Source organism: Capricornis sumatraensis, chromosome 8 (assembly GCF_032405125.1).
Source record: "Capricornis sumatraensis isolate serow.1 chromosome 8, serow.2, whole genome shotgun sequence".
NCBI classification, from domain to species: Eukaryota; Metazoa; Chordata; class Mammalia; order Artiodactyla; family Bovidae; genus Capricornis; species Capricornis sumatraensis.
Genome location: NC_091076.1, coordinates 77,499,604 through 77,527,488, shown reverse-complemented (window position 1 = coordinate 77,527,488; position 27,885 = coordinate 77,499,604). Strand labels below are relative to the sequence as shown.

General features: G+C 50.6%; 1 protein-coding gene across 1 annotated transcript; it reads right to left on the bottom strand.

Moving 5' to 3' along the window:
• Positions 1-6,139: 6,139 nt before the first annotated feature.
• On the bottom strand, positions 6,140-26,776 carry POLR2A (RNA polymerase II subunit A). The gene is made up of 29 exons (XM_068979155.1): positions 26,329-26,776; positions 19,309-19,441; positions 19,030-19,166; positions 18,752-18,925; positions 18,304-18,585; positions 17,833-17,994; positions 17,504-17,724; positions 17,201-17,333; positions 16,602-16,726; positions 16,298-16,508; positions 15,277-15,486; positions 15,024-15,192; positions 14,741-14,835; positions 14,390-14,593; positions 14,041-14,263; positions 13,450-13,633; positions 12,898-13,069; positions 12,698-12,803; positions 12,407-12,612; positions 11,058-11,282; positions 10,672-10,918; positions 10,276-10,376; positions 9,359-9,463; positions 9,087-9,269; positions 8,654-8,857; positions 8,330-8,516; positions 8,107-8,220; positions 7,801-7,950; positions 6,140-7,698 (listed from the first exon to the last, which is right to left on the bottom strand). Exons 1-29 carry the CDS (start codon positions 26,419-26,421, stop codon positions 6,542-6,544), a joined length of 5,913 nt encoding a protein of 1,970 aa, XP_068835256.1. The 5' UTR covers positions 26,422-26,776; the 3' UTR covers positions 6,140-6,541.
• Between the last annotated feature and the right edge of the window lie 1,109 nt (positions 26,777-27,885).

Below are 27,885 nucleotides of genomic sequence, written 5' to 3'. Positions count from 1 at the left end.
CAACAATTTACAAGGCATACTAAAAGTTAGAACAGTTTGAAGAGACATAGCAAGCATGGAAACCAGAGTCAGATAAGTTTAAAACTGTGGTGGGGAACTTCCCTGGTGATCTAGTGTTAAAGAATCTGCCTGCCAACGCGGGGGACATGGGTTCAATCACTGGTCCGGGAACTAAGATCCTACATGCCCTGGGGAAACTAAGCCCATGCACCACGATTACTGCCGTTGCTCTGCAACAAGAGAAGCCACTGCAACGAGAAGCCCTCACATCGCAACTGGAGGGTAGCTCTTCATTCACCACAACTAGAGAAAAGCCCTCATGCAGCCACAAAGAACCAGCACAGGCAAAAATGAATAATACAATTAAGAAAAGAAAAAGAAGAACTCACTTCACAGTTCCAGGACTGGGGCAAGGTGTGCCAGGAGGCTGTGTGTGCTCTGAATCAGCATTAGATATATGGTGCTGATTCTCTGATAGCCAGGATTCATGGGTCCAGGAATCAAGGGAGTGGCACACTATTTCACCTAATGACTCATCAGCAAGATTTTTGCTTCCTATTCCTGTGACTTTATGCTCTGCTGACCTAGACGTCTTCTTCCAGAGGGAAGGATGCTTCCACCCAGAGGCCCAATAAAGATTTCATTGAACTTGAAGTTAAGACTGCCACCCAGCCACTTTGTGCATCTCATGACTCAACAGGCAAAGAAGGGAGTTATGATGTCGGCTGGCTAGAGTGACAGGTCCTGACTGCCAAGCAGAAACTGGACTACTATTGACTGGAGGTAAGGAAGAGTGTGTGTGGGCATCTCTTAGTGTTACCGTGTCCTGCAATTAAAGTCAATGGAAAACGACAACAGTCCAAGGGAGGAAGGGTTAGTAATGGTCCAAAACCCTTCAAGAATGAGGGTTTGGGGACTTCTCTGGTGGGCCAGTGGTTAAGACTCAGCGTCCACTGCCCAGATTCAATCCCTAGTCAGGGAACTAAGATCTCATAAGCTGTGTGGTGCAGCAAAATAAATAAATAAATAAATATTATAGATAAATGAAGAGATTCAAAAATGAAGGTTTGGGTCACCCCAGCAAGCAAAGAATCACAACCACCTGAGGTGCTTGCTGAAGGCAAAGACATTACAGAATGGTTAGACGAAGGGCGTTATAAATGCCAGCTATGAACTGAGCGACTTCACATGAACACATGGCTAGTTATAGCTATAACTGTTATGAATATTTTATTTTTTGATATGTTTGTATGTGTATCTCTGTTTTCTTTCCTCTCTTATTGCCTTATCATGTAACTGAAGATGTATTGACTTTACATCATAGCTTTTAAGTGAAAAGTGAAAGTCGCTCAGTTGTGTTCAACTCTTTGCATCCCCATGGACTATACAGTCCATGGAATTCTCCAGGCCAGAATACTGGAGTGGGTAGCTTTTCCCTTCTCCAGGGCATCTTCCCAACCCAGGGATCGAACCCAGGTCTCCCATATTGCAGGTGGATTCTTTACCAGCAGAGCCACAAGAGAAGCCCAAGAATACTGGAGAGGGTAGCCCATCCCTTCTCCAGCAGATCTTCCTGACCCAGAAATTGAACTGGGGTCTCCTACATTGCAGGCAGATTCTTTACCAACTGAGCTATCAGGGAAGCTATCATAGCTTTCAAGTATCGTTAATTTTACATCAGAGTATTTAAGCTAGGGCATATCAAGAAGAGTAAATACCACTCAAGGACTTTACCTCTTTTACTGGGGAAGAGGTTAGTGTATTTTCAGCTGTACACATGACAGTTGTATCATGGAATTATGATCTTGTTATTATCTTTATTTGGAGATTAAATATGGTTGAAAGAGATGCATTGGGGTACAAATTGAAAAGGGTGGACTGGTCATGGTTATTTTATGTGTTAACTTGACTGACCACAAAGGTGTTCTTGATGAGATTAGCATTTAAACTGGTAGACCAGTAAAGCAGATGGCACTCCCCAGTGTGGGTGGGCATCATTCAATCCATCAATGGACTGAATAGAACAAAAGATGGAGGAAGGAGAAAGTCACCCCTTTTCTTTCCAGCCTCACTTGCTTGAGCTGGGACATCTCATCTAATCTTCTCAGGCCTTTGAACTTGGCCTGAAAACACCCCTGGTTTTCTTGGGTATCCAACTTGCCAATGGGTGATCATGAAAATCATCCCATTTTCAGCCTCTGAAATATATACATATACACACACATAGTCATGCTACTGAGTCTCTGGAGAACTCTGACCAATACAAAAATCAAGCAACATCCACAAAAGTATGAGAGAAAGAAGTATCCAGCCAAGATATGCTTTCAGTTTTGAAGGCTACAGAAGAGTTTCAAAAATAAAAGATTCAGGGACTATAATGAAACAATTATGAGCCCTTTCTGAAAAACATCCTAGAGAGATGAATAAAAAAGATGATAGGGAAGGGGCAGTGATAAGATTAAAGATGAGCCATTTAAATACATCGATAAGAGGGCATAACTGCAGGGATTATATTTGCAGAACAGAAAGTAAATATTATAAAACCTGACCAAAAAAGGATAAAAGCCATAATTGCGAGGTAGGATGGCCATCAGCTGACTAGAGCCTACATAGCTTTCCTACTTGGAAAGACTAAATTTGTGGATTAAATATTTTGTAAAAACAAAAACAAAATAAACACCACTGAGCTGGCATAAATAGAAATATTTCTACAGAGGCCGAAAATGCAGTAAACTCGGGAAGCCTGGGAGGTAAGTGAGCACCTAAGTCAGCTTTTCTTCCCAAGGGTTACTGTGAAAGACAGGAGACCTTGAGTTTTGTCCAGACTGTTTTCTGGGCTGCAGGGGACAGGAGATAAAGCCCAAGGCTCCACCAAGATAGTGGGAGATTTCGGCACATAATCAGGGCCTCCGGCAAGCTCAGTATAAAGACACATGAAAACCAAAACCCAAACCCATTTTAGGAAGGAAGGAGCAAGGGGACTTGCCTGGTTCAACCTTGATTGGAAGGAAAAAATAATCTTTCTTGAAAACCTGAAACGACAACCCAGCCCTTCCATTTGTACTGCAATTCACCCACTTGAGGAGCTTAAGAAAACTTTCACAAAATGCAAAGGGTTCCCAGGTTCCTAGTGCAGCCTCGGGCTGGCAGAAGGCAAATATACATTCTCTCTACAGGTAGGTCACTTCCATTAAAGATTCAAAGTTCTCCCAAAGATTAAGTTCCAAGGAAAGAAAGCAGCTCACAATCTAAAGCAATAAAACACACAAGCCTTAAATGAGGCATCATGAGTCATCGGAAGAGACGAGAGACCACAGAATGACACCTGCGAAGACCAGCGCTGTCCAGGTACACTGTGGCCAGAGGCAAACATGGGGTCGTGGTGGGGGATTCATACAGATCCTTTCAGAATTTAAAATGTTACTATTTGGAGACCTCCCTGGCAATTTTAGGGCCATCCCTCAGATGGTAAAGAATCTGCCTTCAATGCAGGCGACCTGGGTTCAACCCCTGGGTTGGAAAGATCCCTTGGAGAAGGGAATGGCTACCCACTCCAGTATTCTGGCCTGGAGAATTCCATGGACAGAGGAGTCTGGCAGGCTACAGTTCATGGGGTTGCAAAGAGTGGGACACAACTGAGCGACTTTCACTTCTGGCATTTCAGTGGTTAAGACTTCACCTTCTAATGTAGGGGGTGCAGATTTGATCTCTGATCAGAAAGTGAAGGTCCCCTTGGGGCCAAAAAACAAGAACATAAAACACAGCAATACTATATCAAATTCAATATTTTGAAAATGGTCCACATCCGAAAAAAATAAAAATCTTTAAAAACTGTTACTCTTTACTCCATCATGGATTTTTACATTAATTTTAATTTTTAAAATACTGCATTAAAGTATTATTTATGAGTTTTTTTGTTGCCCCTTAAATTTGGTCCCTGTGGAGAGCACCCTGTTTGCCTCTCCTGGCAAAGAGTTGCCCTGGCAAAGAGTTCACTTATCTAATTGCCATTTGTAATAAGATGGATGGATCTTGAGGGCATTATGCTAAGTGAAATAAGTCAAACAGAAATATTATGTAGGGATTTTCCTAGAGGTTGGGGTACAGGTTCAATTCCTAGATGGGGAACTAGAATCTGGCATGCCACATGCACAGCCCAAAAAAGTAATAATGATAAATACTACATAATCTTATTTACATGCCAAATCTAAACCAAACAGAACAAAAACTATACTCATAGAAAAGGCCATCAGATTTGTAATTACCAGGTGAGGGTGGGGGATGGAGGAATTACATGAAAGTGGTCAAAAGGTACAAAGTTCCAGTTATAAGATAAGTAAAGTACTGGGAATGTCACGTATACAACATGACGATGGCTATACAGTATACTGGAAAGTTGTTAAGAGTAAATCCTGGGCTTCCCTGGTGGTCTAGTGGTTGGGAATTTGCCTGCCAATGCAGGGGACATGGGTGTCAACCCTGGTCTGGGACGATCCCACACGCTGTGGGTTAGCTGAGCCCAGGTGTCACAACTACTGAGCCAGAGCTCCAGAGCCTGCAAACTTCAACTACCGAGCTCACATGAAGCAACAACTGAAGCCCGGGCGCCTTGAGCCCATGCTCCACAACGAGAGGCACAGCAATGAGAAGCCCACTCACTGCAACTAGAGAAGCCTGTACATCATCAAAGACCCAGAGCAACCAGAATAAATAAAATAAATCCAAAATATAAATAAATAAATCCGGAGTTACCACCAAAGAGCGAGCCATTTCTATTTAAACTTCTATGCTTCTATATGATGAAAGACCTGTCTGGGATTATGTTCACAAACTGCCAACCGTAATTCAGAGGATTTGGGAGATGTTCTGCCATGCTTGCATCTTCTATAATAAACATTTCCTTTTATAACAACAAGTCACTAAATAGATAGGCAACAGGAATTTGCTGTATGGCTCAGGAAACTCAAACAGGTGCTCTGTATCAACCTAGAGGGGTGGGATGGGGAGGGAGATGGGAGGGAGGTTCAAAAGGGAGGGGATATATGTATACCTCTGGCCGATTCATACTGAGGTTTGACAGAAAACAACAAAATTCTGTAAAGCAATTATCCTTCAATAACTTTTAAAGTCATTAATCATCTATCAGAACAATTTAAGACCTGGATTAAATATTGCAAAAATGGTATCCACCATCTATAATCTTAGTAAATAGATCTTGGCCATGTTACTTTCCAAACTATTTGAAATACTTCAGAGGGTTCGCAGATGGCTTAGTGGTGAGGATTCTGGGCTTTCACTGCCAGGGACCCGGGGCTCAATCCCTGGTCAGGGAACTGAGATCCCACAAGCTGTGTGGCCAAAGTAAGAGTATAAAAAAGAACTCATGAAAGAAAATATGACATGGCCAACTGAAAATAGAAAATTATCAGCAAGTCCTTTAACTTCAGCTTTAAAAACTACCCTAGTATTCATAATCTCATTGTTGGTTTGAGGCCAAAACAAAGACTGATCAGAAGTGACTTGAGAATCATCTAAGAAAAATACCCAAAGAAAATATGCCTCCTGGTGGCGATGGTAAGGCTAATAACTTTTCTGCTTCTGTACTACACCTCTCTGTACTTTTCTAAAATTATGCATTATGTTGTTTAATTGCTAAGTCGTGCCCAACTCTTTTGCCACCCCATGGCCTATCACCCACCAGGGTCCTCTGTGCAGGGAACTTCCTGGGCAAGAATACTGGAGTAGGTTGGCATATCTTTCTGGGTATCTTCCTGACCCAGGGATTGAACCCTAGTCTCCTGCACTGGCAGGCAGATTCTTTACCACTGAGCCACCAGGGAAGCCCATACAATATGACAATCAGTAGAACTGCTGGAAAAGATGTTATGTCAATGTTGTTTTAAAGCAGGACGAGGCCTATTTGTTCGACCCCAAAGCCAAGACAGAGCAATGCCTGCCGTGCAGTTCATTTGGTAAACGAATGTACTGTCTGTGCACGGTTCCTGCCACTGGCCACTAGCGGGGATCAGCCTCGACACTGGAAATGCAACAGCAGCCCAGGCAGGAAGTCGAGCCTAGGTGTTCTTGTCTCCTGCTAAACCACTCAACAGACACACTTTTGGTCAAAACTAGTAAACTTTATTTAAAGTTCAAAAAATAAAATAACAGACAAGAGGCAGCTTTCGCTTTGTTCTTCCCGAGGATCAGATGTGACGACCCAGAGCTGGACCTACCCCTAAGAAGTGAAAATATCCTTTATCCCCAGTCAAGCCACAGCGAGGATGTCTGATCTGGGGACAGGCCTGGGGTAGTGGGGCAGGAAGGAGACCACCACAGAAGGTGAGTGGGTTCTGAGATAGCACAAGTAGAGAACAAAACAAAAGCCCCAGCAGAAGTGGGCCTGGAGCCTCAACAGGGGACGGTCACAAGGAGCTATGTACAAGGGAGCCAGACTGGGGCTGTAACCCACAGGGGAGCAGAGCGGCAGGGTACCTCGAGGCCGCCCTCCACCTAGCCAGGTGCCGCTGCGCACAGCTCACCCTCAGTTCTCGTCATCACTGTCATCCGGGCTGATGGCTGGACTGGTGAGGCTATAGGTGGGGCTGGTGGGCGAGTAGCCAGGGGAGGTGGGCGAGTAAGTAGAGCCTTTGGGGGAGGTGGGGGAGTAGGTGGGGCTGGTGGGCGAGTACTTGGGGGAGGTGGGGGAGTAGGTGGGGCTAGTGGGTGAATACTTGGGGGAGGTTGGGGTGTAGACAGGAGAGGTTGGTGAGTAAGTAGGCGATGTGGGTGAGTATTTTGGGGTGGTGGGTGAGTAGGTAGGGCTGGTAGGTGAGTACTTGGGGGAGGTGGGTGAATATTTGGGGCTGGTAGGTGAGTACTTGGGGGAGGTGGGGGTGTACTCTGGTGAGCTGGGGCTATAGGAAGGACTGGTTGGGGTGTACTTTGGTGAAGTCGGGCTGTAGCTGGGCGAGCTGGGGCTGTAGCTGGGCGAGCTGGGGGTGTAGGTGGGAGACTGTGGTGTGTATCGTGGGCTTGAAGGAGAGTAGCTTGGCGAGGTTGGGGAGTAGCTGGGTGAAGTTGGAGAGTAGCTTGGAGAGGTTGGGCTGTAGTTGGGGCTTGTTGGTGTGTAGTTGGGACTGGTAGGTGAGTAGCTCGGTGACGTTGGGCTATAGCTGGGTGACGTCGGGGTGTAATTGGGACTGGTTGGAGAATAGTTAGGACTGGTGGGTGAGTAACTTGGAGAAGTTGGAGAGTAGCTTGGCGATGTTGGTGAATAGCTTGGAGATGTCGGTGAGTAGCTGGGCGAGGTGGGCGAGTAGCTGGGCGAGGTGGGCGAGTAGCTGGGCGAGGTGGGCGAGTAGCTGGGCGAGGTGGGCGAGTAGCTGGGAGAGGTGGGTGAGTAGCTGGGTGATGTGGGTGAGTAGCTGGGCGAGGTGGGCGAGTAGCTTGGGGAAGTGGGTGAGTAGCTGGGAGACGTGGGTGAGTAGCTGGGAGAGGTCGGGGAGTAGCTGGGAGAGGTCGGGGAGTAGCTGGGTGACGTGGGGCTGTAGTTGGGGCTGGTTGGAGAGTAGGATGGAGAAGTAGGGGAGTAGGAAGGGGAAGTGGGGGAATAAGAGGGACTCTGGGGTGTGTAGCCTCCAGGGGAGCGGGGCTCATAGGCAGGTGATGTCGGGGAGTAGCTGGGAGACATGGCACCCCCTGTGGGAGAGAAGCAGAGAGGTGTTAAGTGATGAGAGATTCATCCAGAAGCCAAGGCCAAGGAGAAAATGAACTTGGCCTTGACAGACAAGGACCACTCACCTGGTGAGGGGATATACGGGCTTGAGGGGCCTGGGGAGCCCGGGGAGCCTGGTGTGGGAGACCAGGCCGGGGAATAGCCAGGGCTGAACCCGCTGGCATCTGAGGCAGCACTGGGAGAGAAGCCTGCTGCTCCCGGGGTCATCCCACTCCCTGCAAAGAGAGAGACGTTTGTTAAAACCAGAGCTGGAGCCCCACACCTTCCCAGAGCTCCAGGACCCCCAGCACCCCACATGGGAACCCCTCATGAGTCCAGCCCATCCACCCTCTGAACCACCCAGAGGGCTGTCTTTCCAGGCGGCCACTCACCAACACTGGGGGACCAGGCGCCGTAGGCTGGGGTTGCACCCTGGTTCCAGGGTGTCATGGCTGGAGAAATTCCTCCCATGGGACTGGGGGCCGAGCCGAAGAACATGCCGGTGGCTGCAGAGAGGCACGTGGTGACTCGTAAAGAAGAACACCCGGGGCCTGGCTGCCCTCCCACCCAAGGCCTCCCCGCTCCCACCTCCACCTCGCAGACCCTCATACTCACGTCCGGCAGCCCCCAGGCCTGGGATATTGGTGGGGATCTCCATGCCGTACTTGCACTTCTCTGCATCGAGCAGGAGGTCAAAACAGCCGGTGCCAGCTGGAGCCAGCTGGCCCAGCATGATGTTCTCGGACACCCCCTTCATGGGGTCACTCTCTCCGTGCGCAGCTGCTTCCATGAGCACGTCCACCTAAACCTCGGAAGAGGGGACACGCTGTCACACCCCACCCCCCACGTCCCACCCAACAGAAGAAAAACCGCACCAAGGCCCATCACTCAGCCAAGGAGGCCCTCCTCCCCACCTACTACTCAGCACATCTCTCGTACCGTTTCCTCAAAGGAGCACTTCATGAGAGGTCCAGTGTCCTGGCGGTTGACTCCATGGCGAGTGATGGCCATCAAGTGGCCACGACAGGTCATGGTATCACACAGGAGAGCCAAGTGCCGGTAATTGACGTAGGAGCCGTCGAAGGAGATGACGTGGTACAGCTCCCGCTCCAGGGCCTTCCGTACAGCCTCAATGCCCAGCACCTGGCGTGCAGATGCAGGGGAAGCCTCAAGACCCGCTAACTCTGCTCCCCACCCACTGCTCCCAGCACCCAGATCCAGTCAGGAGTCCATGAAGCCCAAATGCAAAAGTGGATTCAGGCATGAAACAACCAGATCAGAGAAATGCCCTGAAGGGAGAGCATGGACCACAACCACTGCCCGAGACCCAGGGGGTCCAGAGACGGCAGGGTACCGGCTTGCAGGGGCTCACCGTGAAGATCTCCACGATGTCGTTGGATGTGGTGCGCACAGGGTCCACATCCTTCTCACTCAGCACGCGCATCAGGCTCACACCGTCCGTCTCCAGGATCCACTCCTGCAGGGCCTTGAACTCCCCGTCCTCTGTGATGATGATCTTCTTCTTGTTGTCAGTCTGTGGCAAGTGCATGTACACCTGGCAAGGGGCAGAGCAGGCTCAGGCTGGGCGGGGGGCGGTGGGAGGAGGGTGCAGGGGTGGACGTGCAGTGGGCATGGCTGGCTGACCTTGCTGATCTGCTCTATGCCCTGCAGGGTCATGTCCGTCAGCATGTTGGACTCGATGCAGCGCAGGAAGACGTCGTCATCCATCTTGTCCACCACCTCTTCCTCCTGCAGCAGAAGCCGAGTCAGCCCTCTGAGAATCCTCCGGCTCCCCCGGCCTCACCCCGGACCACAGCCTGAGCTACAGAGCTGGGCCTGGCCCAGACCTACCTGCTTCCTTCCAATAAGGTTACTTTCTAACATGTTTTTACCATGGTATTTAAAGAAACCTCAGAGAAGACAGCTACACTCCTCCAGCCTGACACCATTCCCACCCTCTGGGCACTCCCAGGGCGGGAACCAAGCACATGGCGCCTCCACTCTTGTCCTGGTCCTTGTCGCACACCCACCACCCACCCACCAATGCCTTCACGTGTGACCCCATGGAACAGAGGTGTATAGTCCTCGCTCAAGATGCATCCACGTGTTATCCACTCTCTGCCAGTTCATATGAAGCTCTGAGCTTTTATTATTAAAATCGCCAGGCATCCACATCTGCCGAACAATGTTTCAGAAGCCATGCCCAGGACTGAACTCACTGGTCGAGCATTTTCCTGGGTCTCGTTATAGGCACTGTTACCCCACCTTCCCAAGGATGCAGCCGTTCCTACTGTCTGACCTGCCCTCAGAGAGGAGACAGCCAGGTGACCGGGCTACGGGGACACCCCAACATCAACACCAGCTGTTTATCCATGTGGCACTATTTCACACTGGATAGATTTTTTGCTGCTAGAACTTTTGAAAATCATTGTTAGCCACCCTCCATCTCCAGATGGTGTGGCTGGCACTCAGTGCTGCCTTCATTTTAATTTCCATGGTCAGGAACCAGATTTAATGGTTTTCCGTGTCTGACACAAAGTTTCTGCCTGGGTCCCCTTTACCTCTTGCATCTTGTTTTCATCACTGTTCATGATGCGGATCCGGAGCACCAGCTTCTCTGCGTTATCATCGTTAAAGATGCAGTTCAAGTCGTCACCGAAGCCTGAGGAGAGTGAGAGAGGCAGACGGCAGCTGGAGGGCTATGGCCACTTGCGGTGCCCACAGTGCTCCCCAGCAGGCTCTCCTCTGGCTTCCCCCTCCTCACAGAACCCTTCTAGAAGGAGGGTGGGGAAAGCATGAGGAGGAAAAGGCAGCGCAGAAGGGACCTGGAACAGAGGTGCCCTGGGGAAGTAGAACCAGTGCCTGAAAGTTGGTGGGTATGGGCGGCATGTCTGGGATGAGAGCGCAGGGACAGGATGGGGAGCGAGGGGAGCCCAGGCAGGACTTCCTGGCCTCACCAGCATTGATCTTTTCCGCAATCTGCTCCATGGTCAGCTTCCGGTCAGTCATGTGCTTCCGGTCCAGCTCCACTCGCAAAAGCCAGGGGGAGATTCGGGCCACATCAAAGTCAGGCATCTCATAATAGACATTCACCCACTCCTGATCCTCGGCCACCACTGTGCTCTGGGGGTTGGGGTCATAGTAGATGGCCGTGTTGGCGGTCACCTTCCTCAATGTTGTGTGTTCCAAGCGGCACAGAATATCCTGGAGGAAAGAGGGATTCTTGACATTCAGGTGGCTCCGAAGGCCTCTCAAACCCCTCTGGAGAGGGAATTCCACACCCTCATTGAAAGGAAGGGGTCCCCTCCTCCTCCCACCCAGAAACCCATTACCCAAGTCCCACCTTGGCTCTCTCTGCATCTCGAGCAGACTGGCCCAGCAGGAAGACGGTAAGTGAGGGGGTCTTTGGCTTCTTGGAAATGTTGATGAGCTCCTTAAGTCGGGGCACACCCAGAGTCACGTTCTTGGCGGACACACCAGCATAGTGGAAGGTGTTCAAGGTCATCTGGGTGGCAGGTTCTCCGAGGGACTGTGCAGCCAGAGCTCCCACCATTTCCCCCGGATGGGCCTGGGGATGATGGGGAGAAAGAAGAGCTGCTCTCAGAAGAGCAAATCCGCCTGCCTACCCCACTCTACCACCCCCGGTAAACAGAAGTGAGGTGCTGTCAGGGCTGGACAGAAGCATTTGGAAAAGGGAGAGACTTAAAGATCAGAGTCTATTTGATCATCCCCTTCCTCAGACAGCATTTCCATTTACATACACCATTCAGTGGCCAATGGGCTGCACACCCAGGAAAAGGGACGATGCCATCTAAAACCTTTGTTTTTATCAAGTGAATATTTACCTCACAATTAGCATGCAGTGCTTATCAAAACTGAGGTAAATATTCACTTGATAACAGTCTTTTAATCACATACCATAAATGATAATCTTTTAATTGGAATCATATAGTATGTAGCCTTTTCAAACAGGCTTTCTTCCTTAGTAATACTATTCTTTAAGGTTGATCATAATCTTTTTACGGCTTGACAGCTTATTACTTTATCACAAAATAACATGCTCTTGTCTTGTTTATTCTTCATCAATGGAGGCACATTTAGGTTGTTTCCATTGCTTGGCTACTATGAATAAACTGCTGTGAACACCTGCAACAGGTTTTAGTGTGGACACATGCTTCTTGGGGTTGCTCCTGGGAATAAAATTGCTGGGTCAGATGGTAACTCTATGTTTAAACTCTAGAGAAACTGCCAGACATTTTCCAAAGCAGTTGCAACACCCCTCCAGAAATGTACGAGAGCTCCAATTTCTCCACCACCCTCACCAACACTTGTTTACTTTTTCTTTCAGTCATCCTGCGGACATGAAGTAGAATCTCACTGTGGTTCTGAGTTGCATTTCCCTGATGACTGATCATGTTGAGCATCTTTTATGCATTTACCTCTTCAAGGCTCAGCAGCTATCTCTGCAACATGGAACTAACACCAACAACCCCTCCTCTATGAGGGTCATCTTAAGACTCCTGAGAAATACAGGAATAAAGCCCCCAACACAGGACCTGGTTCACAGCAGTGTCTCAATGAAGGAGAACTCTATCAGGCAGCTGTGGGCAGAGGTGGGAGGTTCTCACAGCCCAGAGAAGTCAACAGGTCAAAAGAGAGAACTGAGGCTGGGGTGAGGAGTACAGGACTCACAATGGCTTGGTTGAACTTGGACTCGATCTCTCCAAGCAGCCAGTCGAAAGCCTCTCCACTGAGCCGGAATTCCTCGGCCATGCGGCGAGAACACAGCGTGGACCGCAGGTGGATGTTAAAGAGCAAGGTGGCGTTCTCCTGGGCCTGCCGGCTCAGGGGGTCATCCCCATTCACAATCACCAGCTTCTTGCTCAACTCCTTGACGCCTGGGGGCCAAGCAAGAGATAAAGAGCTTGTAGACCAGGACTTGCCAGCAGAGCCTGGCCTGGTGGCTCCATGGCAGCTACTCACCCTCTACCACCTTGATGGGGTGCAGGTCAGAGGGAAGGCGAGGGTTGATGTGGAAGATCTTCTGAGCGTTCCAGATCATGCGCAGAAGGTTGCAGGGGAGGACAACCTAGGGCAGGAGGGCAGGGAGGCAGGATCCCAAGTCAGGGCCAGCTGTGCAGGGCCAGCCCCTCTCCAGCCTAGCCCTTCGTGACCACACGCACCTTGCTGTCACCAGTTGGGAAGATGACTCTGAGCACCTCCCGGTCCTCTCGCATCCGCTCAAATTCTCGTTCCAGCTCATTCTGAATGTGTGCGTTGCTGAGCACATCCTTCACTAGGTCTTCCTGCAGGGTGCGCCGCAGGGCCCTCTCATTGGTGTAATCAAAGCGGAACCTGCAGGTGGCAGGGGTGGAATCAAGGTGAAGATCCCAGCCAGAACAGGGTGTGACTCCTCCTATGGACCAGGCTGTGAAGAATCTTGGGAGGGAAACGAGATCCAAAGCCAAGGCCCTCTAGCAGCCCTGAGCATGTGCCCGCCCTCTAGGCTTGCTCTGTACCAACACCAAGCCCCGAAGTCTCAGCTCTCTGTCCACCCTCTCCCATCACGTGGCTGCTGCCACAGAGGTGGGGAAGGAGCATGATAAGGTTAACGGTTCACTGCAAGATACCGTCCAGGTGATCTCACCTTGGGGGGTTTCAGGGGGAGACAGGGACTCCTACAACCCTGGCCTTGAGCCCCAGGGGCAACAACCACCCGCCAGCAGCCTCCTCACTTCTTCTCAAAAGCCTTGTTGGAAGGCTTGAGGGTGGCCAGATTCTGGAACTCGACACTCTCGCCCGCCAGGCCATCCTCGCCATAGCGCAGCTGCACCACCTGATTGATGGAGTTGCGCACGGTGGCGTCGTACTTCACCATCACCGACTCCATGGACTTTATCAGCCGCCGCTGAATGTACCCTAGGAGCAGAGAATCAACTGAGGGACCCAGAGCAAGAACAGGAGCCTCTCTACCTTAGGAAGAGTGCTGCTGGCCACTCTGGTGCTCAAGGGAGCCAGCCGGTGGCCCCTCAGGGAAAGCCATGCCCACCACCACCAGATGCAACCAGGGCCCAGTAGAGACCCCGAGGAACCATCCCCACATGACTGGTCAGGAGCAGAGAGCCTCAGGCTCCATCCCCATGACATGGAATGCCCCAGCACAGCCAGGTCTGCTTAACTCTTGACCTTCAGTCTCTGCTCTTTCCAGAGAGGCCAAAATGACTTCCCTGGAGACTGAAGACTTCAGCCTGAGAACCCCACTCAAACCCCCAAGGCTTTCTCCGCCTGGGCTCCTCCCTGGGACTGGCTGGTGGTTGGGGCCTCACCAGTCTCAGCAGTCTTGACAGCTGTGTCGATCAGCCCCTCACGGCCCCCCATGGCATGGAAGAAGAACTCGGTGGGCGTGAGGCCAGCCAGGTAGGAGTTCTCCACAAAGCCTCGGCTCTCAGGCCCATAGTCATCTTTGATGAAGTGAGGCAGGGTCCGGTGCTTGAATCCAAATGGGATCCGCTTGCCCTCCACGTTCTGCTGCCCAACGACAGCAATGACCTGGGGGACAGAAAAGCTGGGCTGCATCCCCTCCCTCGAGTTTCTCCATGCATCGCCCTAACAGCACACCCCTCCATTCCTCCTCCCACCTCCAAGGGACCCTCTGCTGGAAAAAAGGCTCCTTACCTGGGAGATGTTGATCTTGGAACCTTTGGCCCCAGACACGACCATAGACTTAAAGTTGTTGTATTCAGACAGTGATTTCTGGGCAGAGGAGCCGGTCTTGTCTCGGGCATCGTTGAGAATGCGGTTCACCTGGTTCTCAAATGTCTGCCGCAGGGTGTTCCCTGGCGTGGGCTCCAGCTCATTGTTATGTGCCTTCTCAATGACCTGGTGCAAAGAAGGAGACGCAACTCTCAGGGGGACATTGACCTCTGCTGGTCCCTGTCCCTCCCAGCCCCGTGTCCCTGTCACTCCTCCTCAGTTCAAAGCCACTGGGAGGCCCTGGTTCAGCCTCTACCCAGCCTCCGCTCTCACCTCTATTACATCCTGCTTGGCCTTCTTAATCGTGTTCTGAATGTCTTGGTAAGTCTTAGAATCAGCGATGGAGTCCCCAATGCCAATGGTATGACCTGGAAATGAGGAGAAGCATCAGCAACACCTTCTTTGGGTTCCCAAGAAACATGAGACGGACTCACAGCCAAGAGCATAGATAGAGGGAACCAAAGCCAAGGAGGGAAGAGAAGGGGAGGGGAGAAGAGCAGTCAGCAGTGAGAGGGACAGGATTTGTAGACAGAACTCGGTGGAGCCCTAGACTTGCCCTCAATGAGGAGCCAGTTGTTGATGACAGTCTGAATGTTGGAGTAGAAGAGGCGAGTGATGTCGTGACCCATCTCAAGGTAAGAGATGTGGACCAGGGAGCCGGCCGATGTGCCCAAAGACTTCTTACACAGGATGCCCATGATCAGCTCGCCATTCTCCACCACCACCTGCAGAGAGAGCACCGTTCACGGCCCCTGCTGGTGCTCCCGGGTCTGAAGCCCTGCCCGTTGCATCAGGAAGCCAGGCCCCACCTTAGTGTCCCCGGGAGAGATGTGCTTGTAAGGGCCACTGTCCTCATCATCGGGGTGGGTGCTATGGGTGCGGATACAGTTGATGTGGCCAGGTATGATGAGGGAGAAGATCTGCTTCCCCGTCCACAGGGGCCGGGGCTTCAGGATGGCTGGCTGTGGGACCTTCCCATCCCACGTGGAGAGGAACATCAGAAGGTTCATCACCTCCCCCTGGGAGGAAAAGAATAAGAGAGACAGAAGTCAGAACTGCAGGCGTCCACGCTTGTGAATGCCAGGGGAGGCCTCCCTGCCAAAGGGGGAAAGCCAGATTTTAGAGGCAAAAAGTGGCAAAGAAGTCTCTGCCAAACTTTCACTGAAAAAATTCGCTGTGATAGTTCAAAATTTCAGAGTCTTTTCTTTAAACAGTAACTACAAACTACTTTTAATAATTAGAAAATAAAGACAAAAGAAAAAGAAATAGAACTTTAACAAAGTCTTATTTCTCTCTTTGCCTTTACTTTCCAGAGGATATCTGAAATTACACGACATTTTAAGGAACTAAACATGGAGCTAAGGCGATACACTGTTTTTGGCCTTGATCTTTGCTAAGCCCGTTCCCTTCCATTGTCTCACATACAGGTCTGCTGCTGCTGCTGCTGCTAAGCCGCTTCAGTCCTGTCCGACTCTGTGCGACCCCATAGACAGCAGCCCACCAGGCTCCCCGGTTACTGGGATTCTCCAGGCAAGAACACTGGAGTGGGTTGCCATTTCCTTCTCCAATGCATGAAAGTGAAAAGTGAAAGTGAAGTAGCTCAGTCGTGTCCGACTCTTAGTGATCCCATGGACTGCAGCCTACCAAGCTCCTCCATCCATGGGATTTTCCAGGCAAGAGTACTGGAGTGGGGTGCCATTGCCTTTTGCACACATACAGGACAGTGCATAGCAAATCAGCAGGTCACTGCCCTTCCCCCGTCATTGCTGTGCTGGGCCCTGCCCACCCAGGTCAGGTTCTCCACACCTCCACCTGTCCCAGATCACACACCCGCTCCAGGAAGACATCCCTCTTGGTGAATTTGCGCACTGCAGTCAATGTGTCCTGCACAATGCCCATGACCGGACGATTGCTCTGGGGGGTGACAATCATGCGTGGCACCATGGCCAGCTCCTGGATCTCAGCCCGCGTCTCCAGGGACTGTGGCAGGTGCAAGTTCATCTCATCCCCGTCGAAGTCAGCATTGTATGGAGTTGTCACGCTACAGTGAATGAGGAGGGTGAGTCGGGGAGATGCTCCAGTGAAACCCAGGGAGCAGCCCAGACCCACCACCTCACTCAGCAGGCAGACGGACCTAAGATTCAAGCGAAAAGTGGACCAGGGCAGGATGCGAACCCGATGACCCATCATGGACATTTTGTGCAAAGTTGGCTGCCGGTTGAAGATAACAATGTCCCCATCACACATGTGCCGTTCCACCTGGGGAGGTGAGAGGCGGGAGAAACCTCAGTCAAGGAGGAGTGCTAAGAGTGAAGTCACAGTGGCCTGAGATACTCGAGACAGGCGCGCTGTGGTGTCATTTCACTTAAAATGCTTACTAAGCACCTGCTCTGGGCCAGGTCCTAGGCCAGATTCCAGGTTATCAGAGAAAACGAAGACACGGTACCCAAACCTCAGGGAAGTCCGCTGGGGGACAAAACCTCAAGGTGCTCTGACCATGAAACCTTTTGCTCCAGGCACCCCGCACCCCCACCCCCGCCAATCTCCCTTTCCTGCCGTGTGTCCCTCATGCTACTCGTGGGTTTTTATGACCCCCACCCTCACTGCCAATGCCAGCAGCTGGCAGCTACAAGCTTGCCTAGGATAGCAGGAGCCTTTTTAAAAGACAGATTCTAATAAACAGGATAGCCTCAGCTGGCCCATTCCAGCCAGACCCCCCAGCCTATTACATGCCTTGTAGCCAGTCTGCAGGTGAAGGTCACTGGGCTTGGGGTGGAAACGCAGGTCAATGCGATCACCGTTGTCCCGGATGATGTACTTGGCTCCTGGGTACTGGCTGTTCCCCCTGCGCACTAGTTCCTGAAGTCTAGGGAGAGAAATGGAATGAATAAATCACTCTCCAAAGAGCCCTGTCGTCACTCCTCCCCCAAGGCTACAAGTGGCGCTTGAACGTCTCAACTTCAAAGCTCTCTCGAAGCTGGGAGAGCACCGCTGCCTTCCTGGCCCCTCCAGGCAGGGCTTCTGAACTGAGCACACCTGTCAATGTTGAAGGGGGTGACAATCTCCGCAAAGGTCATGTTGGCAGCAATGGAGCGTGGCACGCCGACCTGGTCAATGGAGAGGTTGGGGTCGGGGGTGATGACAGTGCGGGCTGAGAAGTCCACGCGCTTGCCCATCAGGTTCCCACGCACACGGCCTTCCTTCCCCTTCAATCGCTGCTTCAGGGACTTGAGGGGACGCCCAGACTTCTGCATGGCCTGTGAGGAGACAAAGGGCGGGGGGCACCCCGGCATTCAGCACTGGCCCCCACCCTGACCCCCTCCCCTTTCTCCCAGGCTCCAGGTGCGGGGACCCTGCTGACTCACACGAGGCAAGCCAGGCAGCTCATTGTCCACCATGGTGGCCACGTGGAACTGGAGGAGCTTCACGTCCTCGGCGATGACATGGGCAGCTGCGCCGTTCTGCTCATTGCGCCGAAGCTGATTGTTGATCTTGACAATGTCGGCCAGTTTGTGGGTCAGGTCGTCCTAAGGCAGAAGTCAGCACTGTCACCGTCCAGCCACCCTGCACATGCCAGCATACAGTGTCTCTCACCCCTGCCCCCTACCACCACCCTGGGTGGCAGCTCTGGGCTCTCGGCTCACAGATCCAGAGCACCGTGATGGGCTTTAACCTGCTTAAGGGGCTCACTAAAGGTCATACAGCCGGCAAGTGGCAGGTGTCCTCAGGCCAGGATGATCTGTCTGGCACCCCGCACACCTTCCCCCCACCCCCCCCCCCATACCTTTGCCCAGATATCCAGCCTAGCTATGAAGTGGGGCCCCACAGTTGCTGACCTGGTTGCGGGCAGAGCCCTGCATCACGACAGCAGGCCGCACGGAGAGCGGGGGCACGGGCAGCACAGTGACGATCATCCACTCAGGCCGGGCGTAGCGCGGCTCCATGCCCAGGACAAAGCACTCCTCATCGGAGATGCGCTTGAAGATCTCATGCACCCGCTCGGGGCTCAACAGGATCTTCTTCTCTTGAGAGTCCTCATTGACATGCTTCCATTCTGCATATAGCTCCAGGCCGGAGCGCCGGATCCGGGGCTGGTACCGACCGCAGCCACCGTGGCCCTACCAACGGGACAGAGAGGCCATCAGAGCCCAGAGGGTGGGTTTGCCAGCCCCTCGCTCTTCTGTGACCTTCAGGTCCTGCCGCTTCTGCTGCCTTCTCCCTTTTCCCCCTCCAAGACCACCCTGCCCCTCGCCCGCTCCCAACAGTCTGGGCAGCCCCAGCTACCTTTTCTTTGGTCAAATCTTCATCGCCCTCAGGCTGCTCCACACCAAACTTGTTGTCCATCTCCTCCCCGCCCTCGCAGATGTTTTTGCCCTTGCAGAGGTCATAGACGTGTGTGAGCCGCTTCTTGGGCTGCCCCTTGGACTTAGCCAAAATGTCCTTGATCTTCGGGTTGTTCTGGGAACAGAGCAGACAGAGTGGGGTCAGTTGGGGCTGCTCCCCTGCCTCCCCACCACCCAGCAGCAACCCTTCCCCCTGGCCAGAGCCTGTCTCCCACTCACAGAGTCCACAAGCAACTTGGAGCAGAAGAAGCAGACACAGCGCAAAACTTTCATGGTCTTGACCAGGAAGCCAACGTGGAACACAGGCTTGGCCAGCTCAATGTGGCCAAAGTGGCCAGGACACTCTGTCATGTTTCCTGTGGGAAAACACACGCGACATGTTCCTTCCAGCACTCACCTCAGAGACCAGGTCTCTAGGCTTCCACGCTCAGCCCCAGTTATCTGTGAGGCAAGCCTCTCCCTCCCTCCAGGGTCCACGCCAGACGCCCCGCCGCTCACCTGCACACGTTTGGCAGCGGCCCGTCCTCTCAATCACCCCCTGCCTCGGATCCATCAGCCCCCCGAGCTTGGGGCGGCCTCCCTCGGTCGTCTCTGGGTATTTGATGCCGCCCTCTGTCACAGACATTCGCTTCTGTGGAAAAGAAAGGCCAGTACTAAAGTGAATCCCTACTTTTCAGATTTCATGGCTGATGAACTCTATACCGAGGCCTCAAAGGACCCTCAACTGCTTACAAAAGAGCTGAGCAGGTTTAGCTTGGAGTGAGAGGAGTGGGAGGTCAGTGTGTGTGATATTTGATTCTGAAAATGCCAAAGTCAAATACCACAAGTCAGAAGCTCATTCCAGTCACCTTCTGAGTGAGACAGGGCATGCAGACCAGTGTGTGGGCAGCTCTGGGCTCCACACACACTATTCATTCCTCTGGGTTGAATTCTAGGCCACTGTCATCCATAGAATTTAACCGCAAAAGAAATAAAGCTGCTTCAAAGCGGGAAAGAATAGGGAAAAAATCAATGCCTTGTTTCTTTCCCAAAGCTGAAACCAAGGCCAGAATTGGGGTCCCTGGCAGGAACTTCCCCGTATGACCATCCACACCTTGACAGCCCAGGTATGCTGCCCCAAGACATGCCTTGTCAACTCTAACCTCACCTCCTAAAGTTAGGCACTCTTTGCCTATATCCTTGTCACCTCCTCTTTCTCAAGGGCTTGGACCAGCCTGAACCCCTTCTACATTCAGACATTTTAGGATAAGACAGAAGGAGGGGGCGCTAGAGCAAAGGGTTGGTGAAAACTGTCTGGAGCACAGAAAATTTTCAGGGTGAACCCTGGAGCCTCAAGAGATGGCTTGAGGGTTTTGGCCCTTGGTGAGAATTCTGGGGAAGGTACAGCCAGGACTCAATGGGACCAATTCAGTGGAGGAAAGGGCGAGAAGGCAGAGCTCGGAAACAGGTACAACTTGAGAAGAGACTTCGGCTTTGAGCTATTCAAGGAAACCCATGGCAACTTTTCACACCCTGAAAACCAGAAACTTTACAATTGGTTAAGCTTTGGTCCACTAAACTTCCACAGAGAAGAACTCAAGAATGTAATAAAAGCTTCTAGTTTGAGTGTCAAGTTTGTGCCAGGCACTAAACATGCCTAATGTGCCGTGGCTGTCTAACCCTAACCAGGAACCTGCTATTAGTGAATTCCTGCTCTTTGCCATGAGCAACCTGAGGCTATAAAGTGACTGCCCAAGGCCTCAATCTCAAGGAGCCAGCAGGAGTCAAATTCGGCTCTCTCTGATTCCAGACCTGCTCATCAGCCTACGGTACTGCAGCGGAAACAGGCAGTTAGACTCCAGGACACCCAGAGCACGATTCACCACAGCCAAGACAACCTAAACGCTCACCAACGGATGAATGGCTAAAGATGATGTGATACGTATATACAATGGAATATTACTAAGTTATGAAAAACGAAATAATGCCACTTGCAGTAACATGAATAGACCTAAATATAATCATATCAAGTGAGGTCAAACACAGAAAGACAAATACCATATGATATCACGCATACGTGGAATCTAAAATATGATACAGGGACTTCCCTGGTAGTCCAGTGGTTAAGAATTCACCTTCCAATGCAGGGATCATGGGTTCGATCCCTGGTTGGGAAACTAAGATCCCACATGCTGCCGGGCGTGCACGGCAACAAAGACCAAAAAGTAATAATTAAAATAATAAAAGACTCAGCTCAGGCACTGCTTCTTCCAGAAAGCCTTTACACAGCCTCCCCAGGCAGACTGGTGCCCCTCCCATGCTTCCACACCCCTCCATCACTGCACATCTCATAACACAATGAAGTTATCTATTGGGGTTTGTCTTCCTCATAGATTCTAAGCATCTCTTGGGCAGGTAGCATTCCTCTATTCTCCTGGATCATGTGAAACTGAACTAAACTGCTTAGGACCCTCCACTGCAGGGAAGTGCCCTCAAAGAACTTGAAAAGAGAAAAGCTGTTCCCTTATAGTTAAACAAATGATCCTCTCATAATGAAATCTGATTAGCCACTGCTGGGTAGTGGTCTACAGATACAGGGCTAAGAGGTTCTGAATATCCACAATGCTCATCCAGGTGACCTGATGAAACCTCAAGGAGACAGGTCCTGTGCTGACTAAATTCACGAAGCCAGACCCCATCAGCTGCATCGTGTCTCATGAGACACACAACAGAATGAAACACAACGAAGCAGGAGCTGGCCTGAATCTGGCTTCCAGAGGTCACTAGACACAGACCTAAAGGAAATCACACTCAAGGCTTTTCACCTCCCTCTGCTCCAAGTCCACGCTCACCAAACCAGCCACCTTCTAAAGACTCCCTCTGCTCCCAGGCATTGAAAGTGGACCAGGGGCTGTCCTGGAATGTTCTGGAGTAACCCCTTTACCTAAGTTATATTTTGGATTACACACAAAAGACTTCAGCCCCCAATCCTTCATCTATCGGTTCGCACTGCCCATATGGTAAAGGTTTGACTTCCAAAGGCTCAACACTTCTGCTCCAACTACAATAGATTTCTCAAAATTCCTTTTCTTCACATGCTCTCCTTTCCAGCAAACTTATTCTCAAGGCCCAGTTCAAATGTCACCTCTTTAGAGAGCATTCTCAACTCTTCCTAGCCTTATCTACACCCCAGCAAAGTTCTCAGCCCAACATTAATTACTTGCTTACATATCTGTCTCTCCCTCTGGACAGTAATCCTTGAGGGCAAGGATCATGTTTCATTTGTTTAGTAAAAGAACCAGCACAGGGTAGGGGCTCAGTGAACACCTGCTGCATGGGTTTTTCCAGGCAAGAGTACTGGAGTGGGTTGCCATTTCCTTCTCCAGGGGATGTTCCTGACCCAGGGATTGAACCCGGGTCTCCTGCATTACAGGCAGACGCTTTACCCTCTGAGCCACCAGGGAAGCCCTTGTCAACAACAGCCCAAAGCTTCCTCAAACAGAAAAGACTGCTGTGTCTTACAGTCAGCCTAAGAGCCCTCTCTATTTCAACACATACACTACTGTCAGGACGTCTGGAAAACATTTTACCTTTTATACTATCTGCGCCCCAAGAGGCTTCTCCAGGCCTAAGTGGAACTTTGTTATTCCCTCTAACACGAAGCATGATATAAATGGTAAGCCGGTAAGCCCTGCAGACAAAAATCAGTCTTGCAAAAGCCCACACACCAGAGATGATGCCTGTGAAATTTTGTGAACAGCCTTCCATGCTTTTTAAAAATTGCAAATATATTCCCACTCTTCCACAAACAGAGCCTCATTGTGCACACTGTTGAGGAACCTTTTCCTTTTTCCAGATTCCTAAACTTTAGCCGTTCACAATGCCCTTACTGCCTCAATACCTCTCACAGCCAAAAGAGATCCACTTGTTAAATACCTGGATCCAAACAACCTAGTAATGATTTACATGAGAGCAGCTTAACAGCCCTTTGAAAAAACAATACACAAAAACGGAGACAAATTTTAATGTATTAAAATAACATTTTTATTTATAAAATAACAATTTGATGTTATTGGTTTTGTTATGTGGTTATCCAGAATAACCACAATTACTTATGACACCTGTTGCGCACCGCACTTCTCAAATCTTAGAGTCAGATACCACTATTATCTCTGGTTCCACACTGATTCTTGCCCAGTATTTAGCAACTGCTAAAACCCCAGCTTCACAGATATGACGTCATCGAAAGGGATCTGGCGCCATCTAATGCTGAAAGGGAGAAGGCAATGGCAAGCCACTCCAGTGCTCTTGCCTGGAAAATCCCATAGATGGAGGAGCCTGGTAGGCTGCAATCCCTGGGGTTGCTAAGAGTGGGACATGACTGAGCGACTTCACTTTCACTTTTCACTTCCATACATTGGAGGAGGAAATGGCAACCCACTTCAGTGTTCTTGCCTGGAGAATCCCAGGGACAGAGGAGCCTGGTAGGCTGCCGTCTATGGGGTCGCACAGAGTCGAACACGACTGAAGTGACTTAGCAGCAATGCTGAAAAGAAAGCTCCCCAATCAAGTGGTTCCCAAGGCATCAAGCAGATGAGCTCTGCTTCTCCTGAAAATTTAAAAATCTCCCACTGGATCCCTGTGGGTGCTGCGGTGCCTCAGGAATTTGCAAATAGGGAGTCAGGGGACTTAACCTATTAAGAGAGTCTTGTTCTATTATAATAAACCCTGTTTTGTTAAATAGAATTCCTAGTAGCAAATACTTACGTGACTTATAATTTCAAACAGTATCATTTACAAACAATGTTGCAGTAAAAATCCTTCTATGTGTATTTTTATGTACCTGTCCAACTATTCGTTCACCTATTTATTCGAGTAACTTTTACTACATGCCTATTATGTGCCAGGCACTATTTGAGATGCTGGAGGAAGAGAGGGGAATAACAAAGTTCTACATGAAATTTATATTCTATTCAGGAAGTAAGAAACAAAAAAACTAATCCTTTCAAGTACTGACCAGTAGGAAGTAGAATAAAGTCAAGACTGGGGGTTAGAGAATGCAAAAAGATGCTACTTAAATAGGGTGGTTGGGGAACAGCGGCTAAGGATAGGACATCCGAGCAGAAAACATACTGACACAGAGGAACAGACCCGCAGAGGTCTGAGCAATGCTTTTCTAAGCAGCAGGAACAGTGAATAATAAAATCCCTGAGGCAGGAATGAGCTCCTAGTTCTGGATCAACCAGCAGGTCAGGGACGTTAAGAGCAAAAAGGAGATTGGGAATGAGATGGAGAGGTCAGCAGGGGTCAGAAAGCACAGGACCTCACAGAACAGAGTAAGCAGTCTGGATCCTTTGAAGAGAATTTCATGCAGGGGAGAGATGCCATGAAAAGATCTCTCTAGCTGCTCTGCAAACTCTAACAGAAACAACTAGGGTCTGGGACTACCGTGGCACCCCATGGGAAAGACGATAGTGGGATGAACCATGGTGGCTGAGCCAGTCATAAATGACTGGATTCCACCACATTTTAAAAGGCAGAACCAACAGACTGGTGGACAGACTGAGCAGAGGCTGGGAGAAAGGGAAGAGTCAAAAAGATGGCTTTGGGGTTAAGGGCGGGAGCCTCTGGATGCACTGTGGAGCCCTCCCTTGCTTGCTGAACCAGGCAAGGCTGGGGGAGGGGCATACTTGAGGAGAGACATTAATAGTCTTTTCTTTAAGGATAAATTTTTACAAGTGCAGCCCTGGGCCAAATAATATGCATATTAAACAATCCACACTGTCAGACTGTCCTCCAAGAAGGTTATACACCAAGCTATCCCTACCAAAAATTGTGTAAGCATGCCTATTTCCCAGTGCTTTTGTCAACAGGGAAAAATCAGGTAAGAAAATAAAGTTTGTGTTTAATTTGCACTTTTTATTAGTAAGTTGAATATTTCTATTGGCCATTTGTCGTACTTCTATGCACTGCCTATTCGTAACCTTGATCCTTTTATCTAGATTTGTGCCTTCCTGATTTCTAAGTGTTCCTTATACATTAAGAAACCTAACCTTGTCCGTCACGTTGCAAATACGGTTTGCCAATCTGTTTTTCAGCTGTTCATGGTGTCGCTGACAAACAGAAGTGGCTCTTATTTTTTCAGTTTGCCTTGCTCTTCTTTGTAGATAAAATGCTTAGCTGGGAGCCTATCACATAACAGGCACTCAATAAAATTTACCCATAATTCACTCATTCCTCATTTTCCCCCTGGTAACAGCCCCCAAAAGCTGTCTATACTTTTTGAGTGCTTTATAGTTTTGCTTTTTAGACGTCAACCTCACTCCATCTGGAATTTATTCTGTGTGGTCTGAGTTCAGGACATTCTAATTCCTGGCACAGCTTTCCTATAGCTGAGCCCCTGCCTCTAGCAAAATTGTCTCCATCCACAGAGCTATTCAATTCCATTCTTTCCAGCTCACTGGCTTCCTCCAGTTCATTCCACAAAGGAGTCTGATTCACCCATAGCCCTCCCTACCTGATCCCTCCGGCTTCCACTCTTAGTCTTCCTCCCCAGTCAGTTCTTCATAGAACAATCAAACCAGTCATTGTTTTTTAAATGTAAATTTGCTATCACTCTCCTGCTTATAAATTCTCCAATAGCTTCCTATTGAAAACAGAATGAAATCTGGATTCCTCACCATGATTTACAATATCCCACCTGGCCTGCCCCACCTCATGCATCTCCAGCAATGGTTTAGTAACACTCTCCTTCTCACCACTAAACCCCAGCCACCCTGGTCACTTTTCAGCTTCCAGGGCACACCCTCCCTCAGGCCCTTTGCACTTACTCTTTCTTCTGCCTGAAAAGCTCTTGTCCAAGAACCTACGGCCTAGGAGACTGGCTGCTTCTCATTATTCGGGTAATGTCATCCCAGGCCTCTCCAGACCCTGACACCACCCCATCTAAAGAAGCCTCACTTCATTCACCATCCATCGCATAACACCGTTTCACTTTATTCAAGGCACTTGCCCTTAACAGAAGTATCTTGTTCATTTATTCGTGTTTATTGTCTGTCTTCCCTGCCCCTTCTCAAAGTGCTCTAGATTCTAGAAGACAGGGTCCTCGTCTTTTTCAGTTCTGTATCCCCAGCATCTGTTCGGCCTATTGCGTAGCAGCTACTCAGTTAACATTTGTAGCAGGCGGAGGGAAAAATATTGGGGGCTCGACTTCTCATCCAAACTTGTAAAGGCCTCTTAGCATTCGTGTCATCTCATTTAACGTTGGTGACTGCGGTGTGGAGCCTATCACCCCCCTTCTCTCCCTCCTGCTCACCCTCCAAGCCCTCCTGTTGCCAGGCCCCCAGCTCGGACACACTAAACTTGCTGACCCTCTAGGAAAATTTAACTCTGGCTAGCCGAGGCTGGACCCAGCACTGCCTTGGCGCCACTAACCCTTCCGGTCCCCTTGGGCAGGAGAAGTGCCAAGTTTCCACGGCTATCGTCAAGCCCCGCCCGCAATGCGGGAGGGAGGAGCAGTGGGAGGGCAGAGCCGCTTACCAGTTCATCCGGACTGAGGACTCCGAACTGCACTCTCTTGATGGTGCGCAGCGGGCATGCGCTGTCCCCGGAGGGGGGGCCACCCCCGTGCATCGCGGAGGCAGGCGCGCTGCGCAGGCGCAAACCTCAGTACAAAAAGCCTGCGCCGCCTCCACCTAGGCGCTCAGACCCCGTCCGGGCGGCCGCCGGGAAGGACCTCCCCGAGTTGGGAGGAAAAAGCCGGAGGAGGGAAAGGTGGGGGAGGGAAGGAGGCGGGGAAACGAAAAGGAGTGAAAGGAGCTCCCCTCCGCCTTTGAGGAGATTTTTCCGTCTCCCAAAAAGAAAAAAAAGAGGAAGGGAAAGGAAAAGGTTTCGGGGGAAGAAGAAGAAAAAGGGAAACGAATAAATAAGTAACCGGGCTCCTGAACGGCAGAGGTTACGGCAGTTTGTCTCTCCCCCTTCCGGGAGCCGCCTTCTTCTCCAACCGTCCCGGCCGCGCTCTCGGCGCTTCTGAGGAGAGAACTGGTCGAATGACGCCTTTTATAGATTCGCCCCAGCTTCCCCCGCCCCTTCCTTTCCCGCCCTCCTTTGCGCTACGGGGCCGCCTACGCCGGCGTGCACGGGGCGCGCGCTCGAGTCGTTTTCGTCGCTTCTCAGCTCCCTGGCTGGGTGACCTTTTGAAACGACGATGGGGAAGGGAACTTTTTTACCCCACCGCCTCCCTTCGCTACTCCCTCCAGCACCGAGGTTTAAGGTTTACAGATTCGAGGGTAAATATAGGCCAGTTTTATTCTAGTTTGGCTTGCGGTTTCATCTTTAGCTAAAGTTTCTTATTAATATAATCCCCCACGCTGGAAAATGGTCTGTTCTGAGACTCGGTAATGAAGGAGGCGGGGCCCGTCGGATCCTCCCAAGTGGCTTCCCGGAGTGGGGGAGTGCGGGGGCCATTCTTGGTCATGAATATGCAGTAATAGCTCTGAATATGCAAGAACAGATCAAGATGGCGAGGCCGGTTGCTGTCCGGAAGTAGCTGATAGCTGTCGAGCGGCCTCCTGGGACGGGTGGGCATCTCCTGGCCTCTAGTCGGGCGCTGTATGGAGAAGGCGCTGTGTGTATCCAGAAGGTTCTGGATTCGCGACCTGAGCCGCTCAGAGGCCTCAGCTCAGCGGCTTGCTCCGGAAGGACGTTGGCCACCGCCGTCCGGGAGAGATCACGGGACCGCAACAATCCAAGAAAAGCAGATTAACAACTGGGCGGGACACAGAAGTCCTGAGGGACTAGGGGTCAAGGCATCTGAACATTAGGAAATCCTCCCCCTTCTAGAATATTTCAAAAATAAGATGGGGCGGAGGATACGGGGGATCCCAGGGGATTCTCCAAGCCGGGGAAAAGGGGGGAGAAGGACTTCCACTGTCCTTCCAAAGCAGAGATGACACCAACTGCACAGCCACATTCAGAGTGATCCTTGTTTGATGTCAATATCACGTCACCACCCCAAGGTGGGGAGGCATAACCACGAGAAAGGGAAACTATCGCTCAGGGAAAGAAAAGCACACTCCCTTCCCCCAGCGCAGCTGC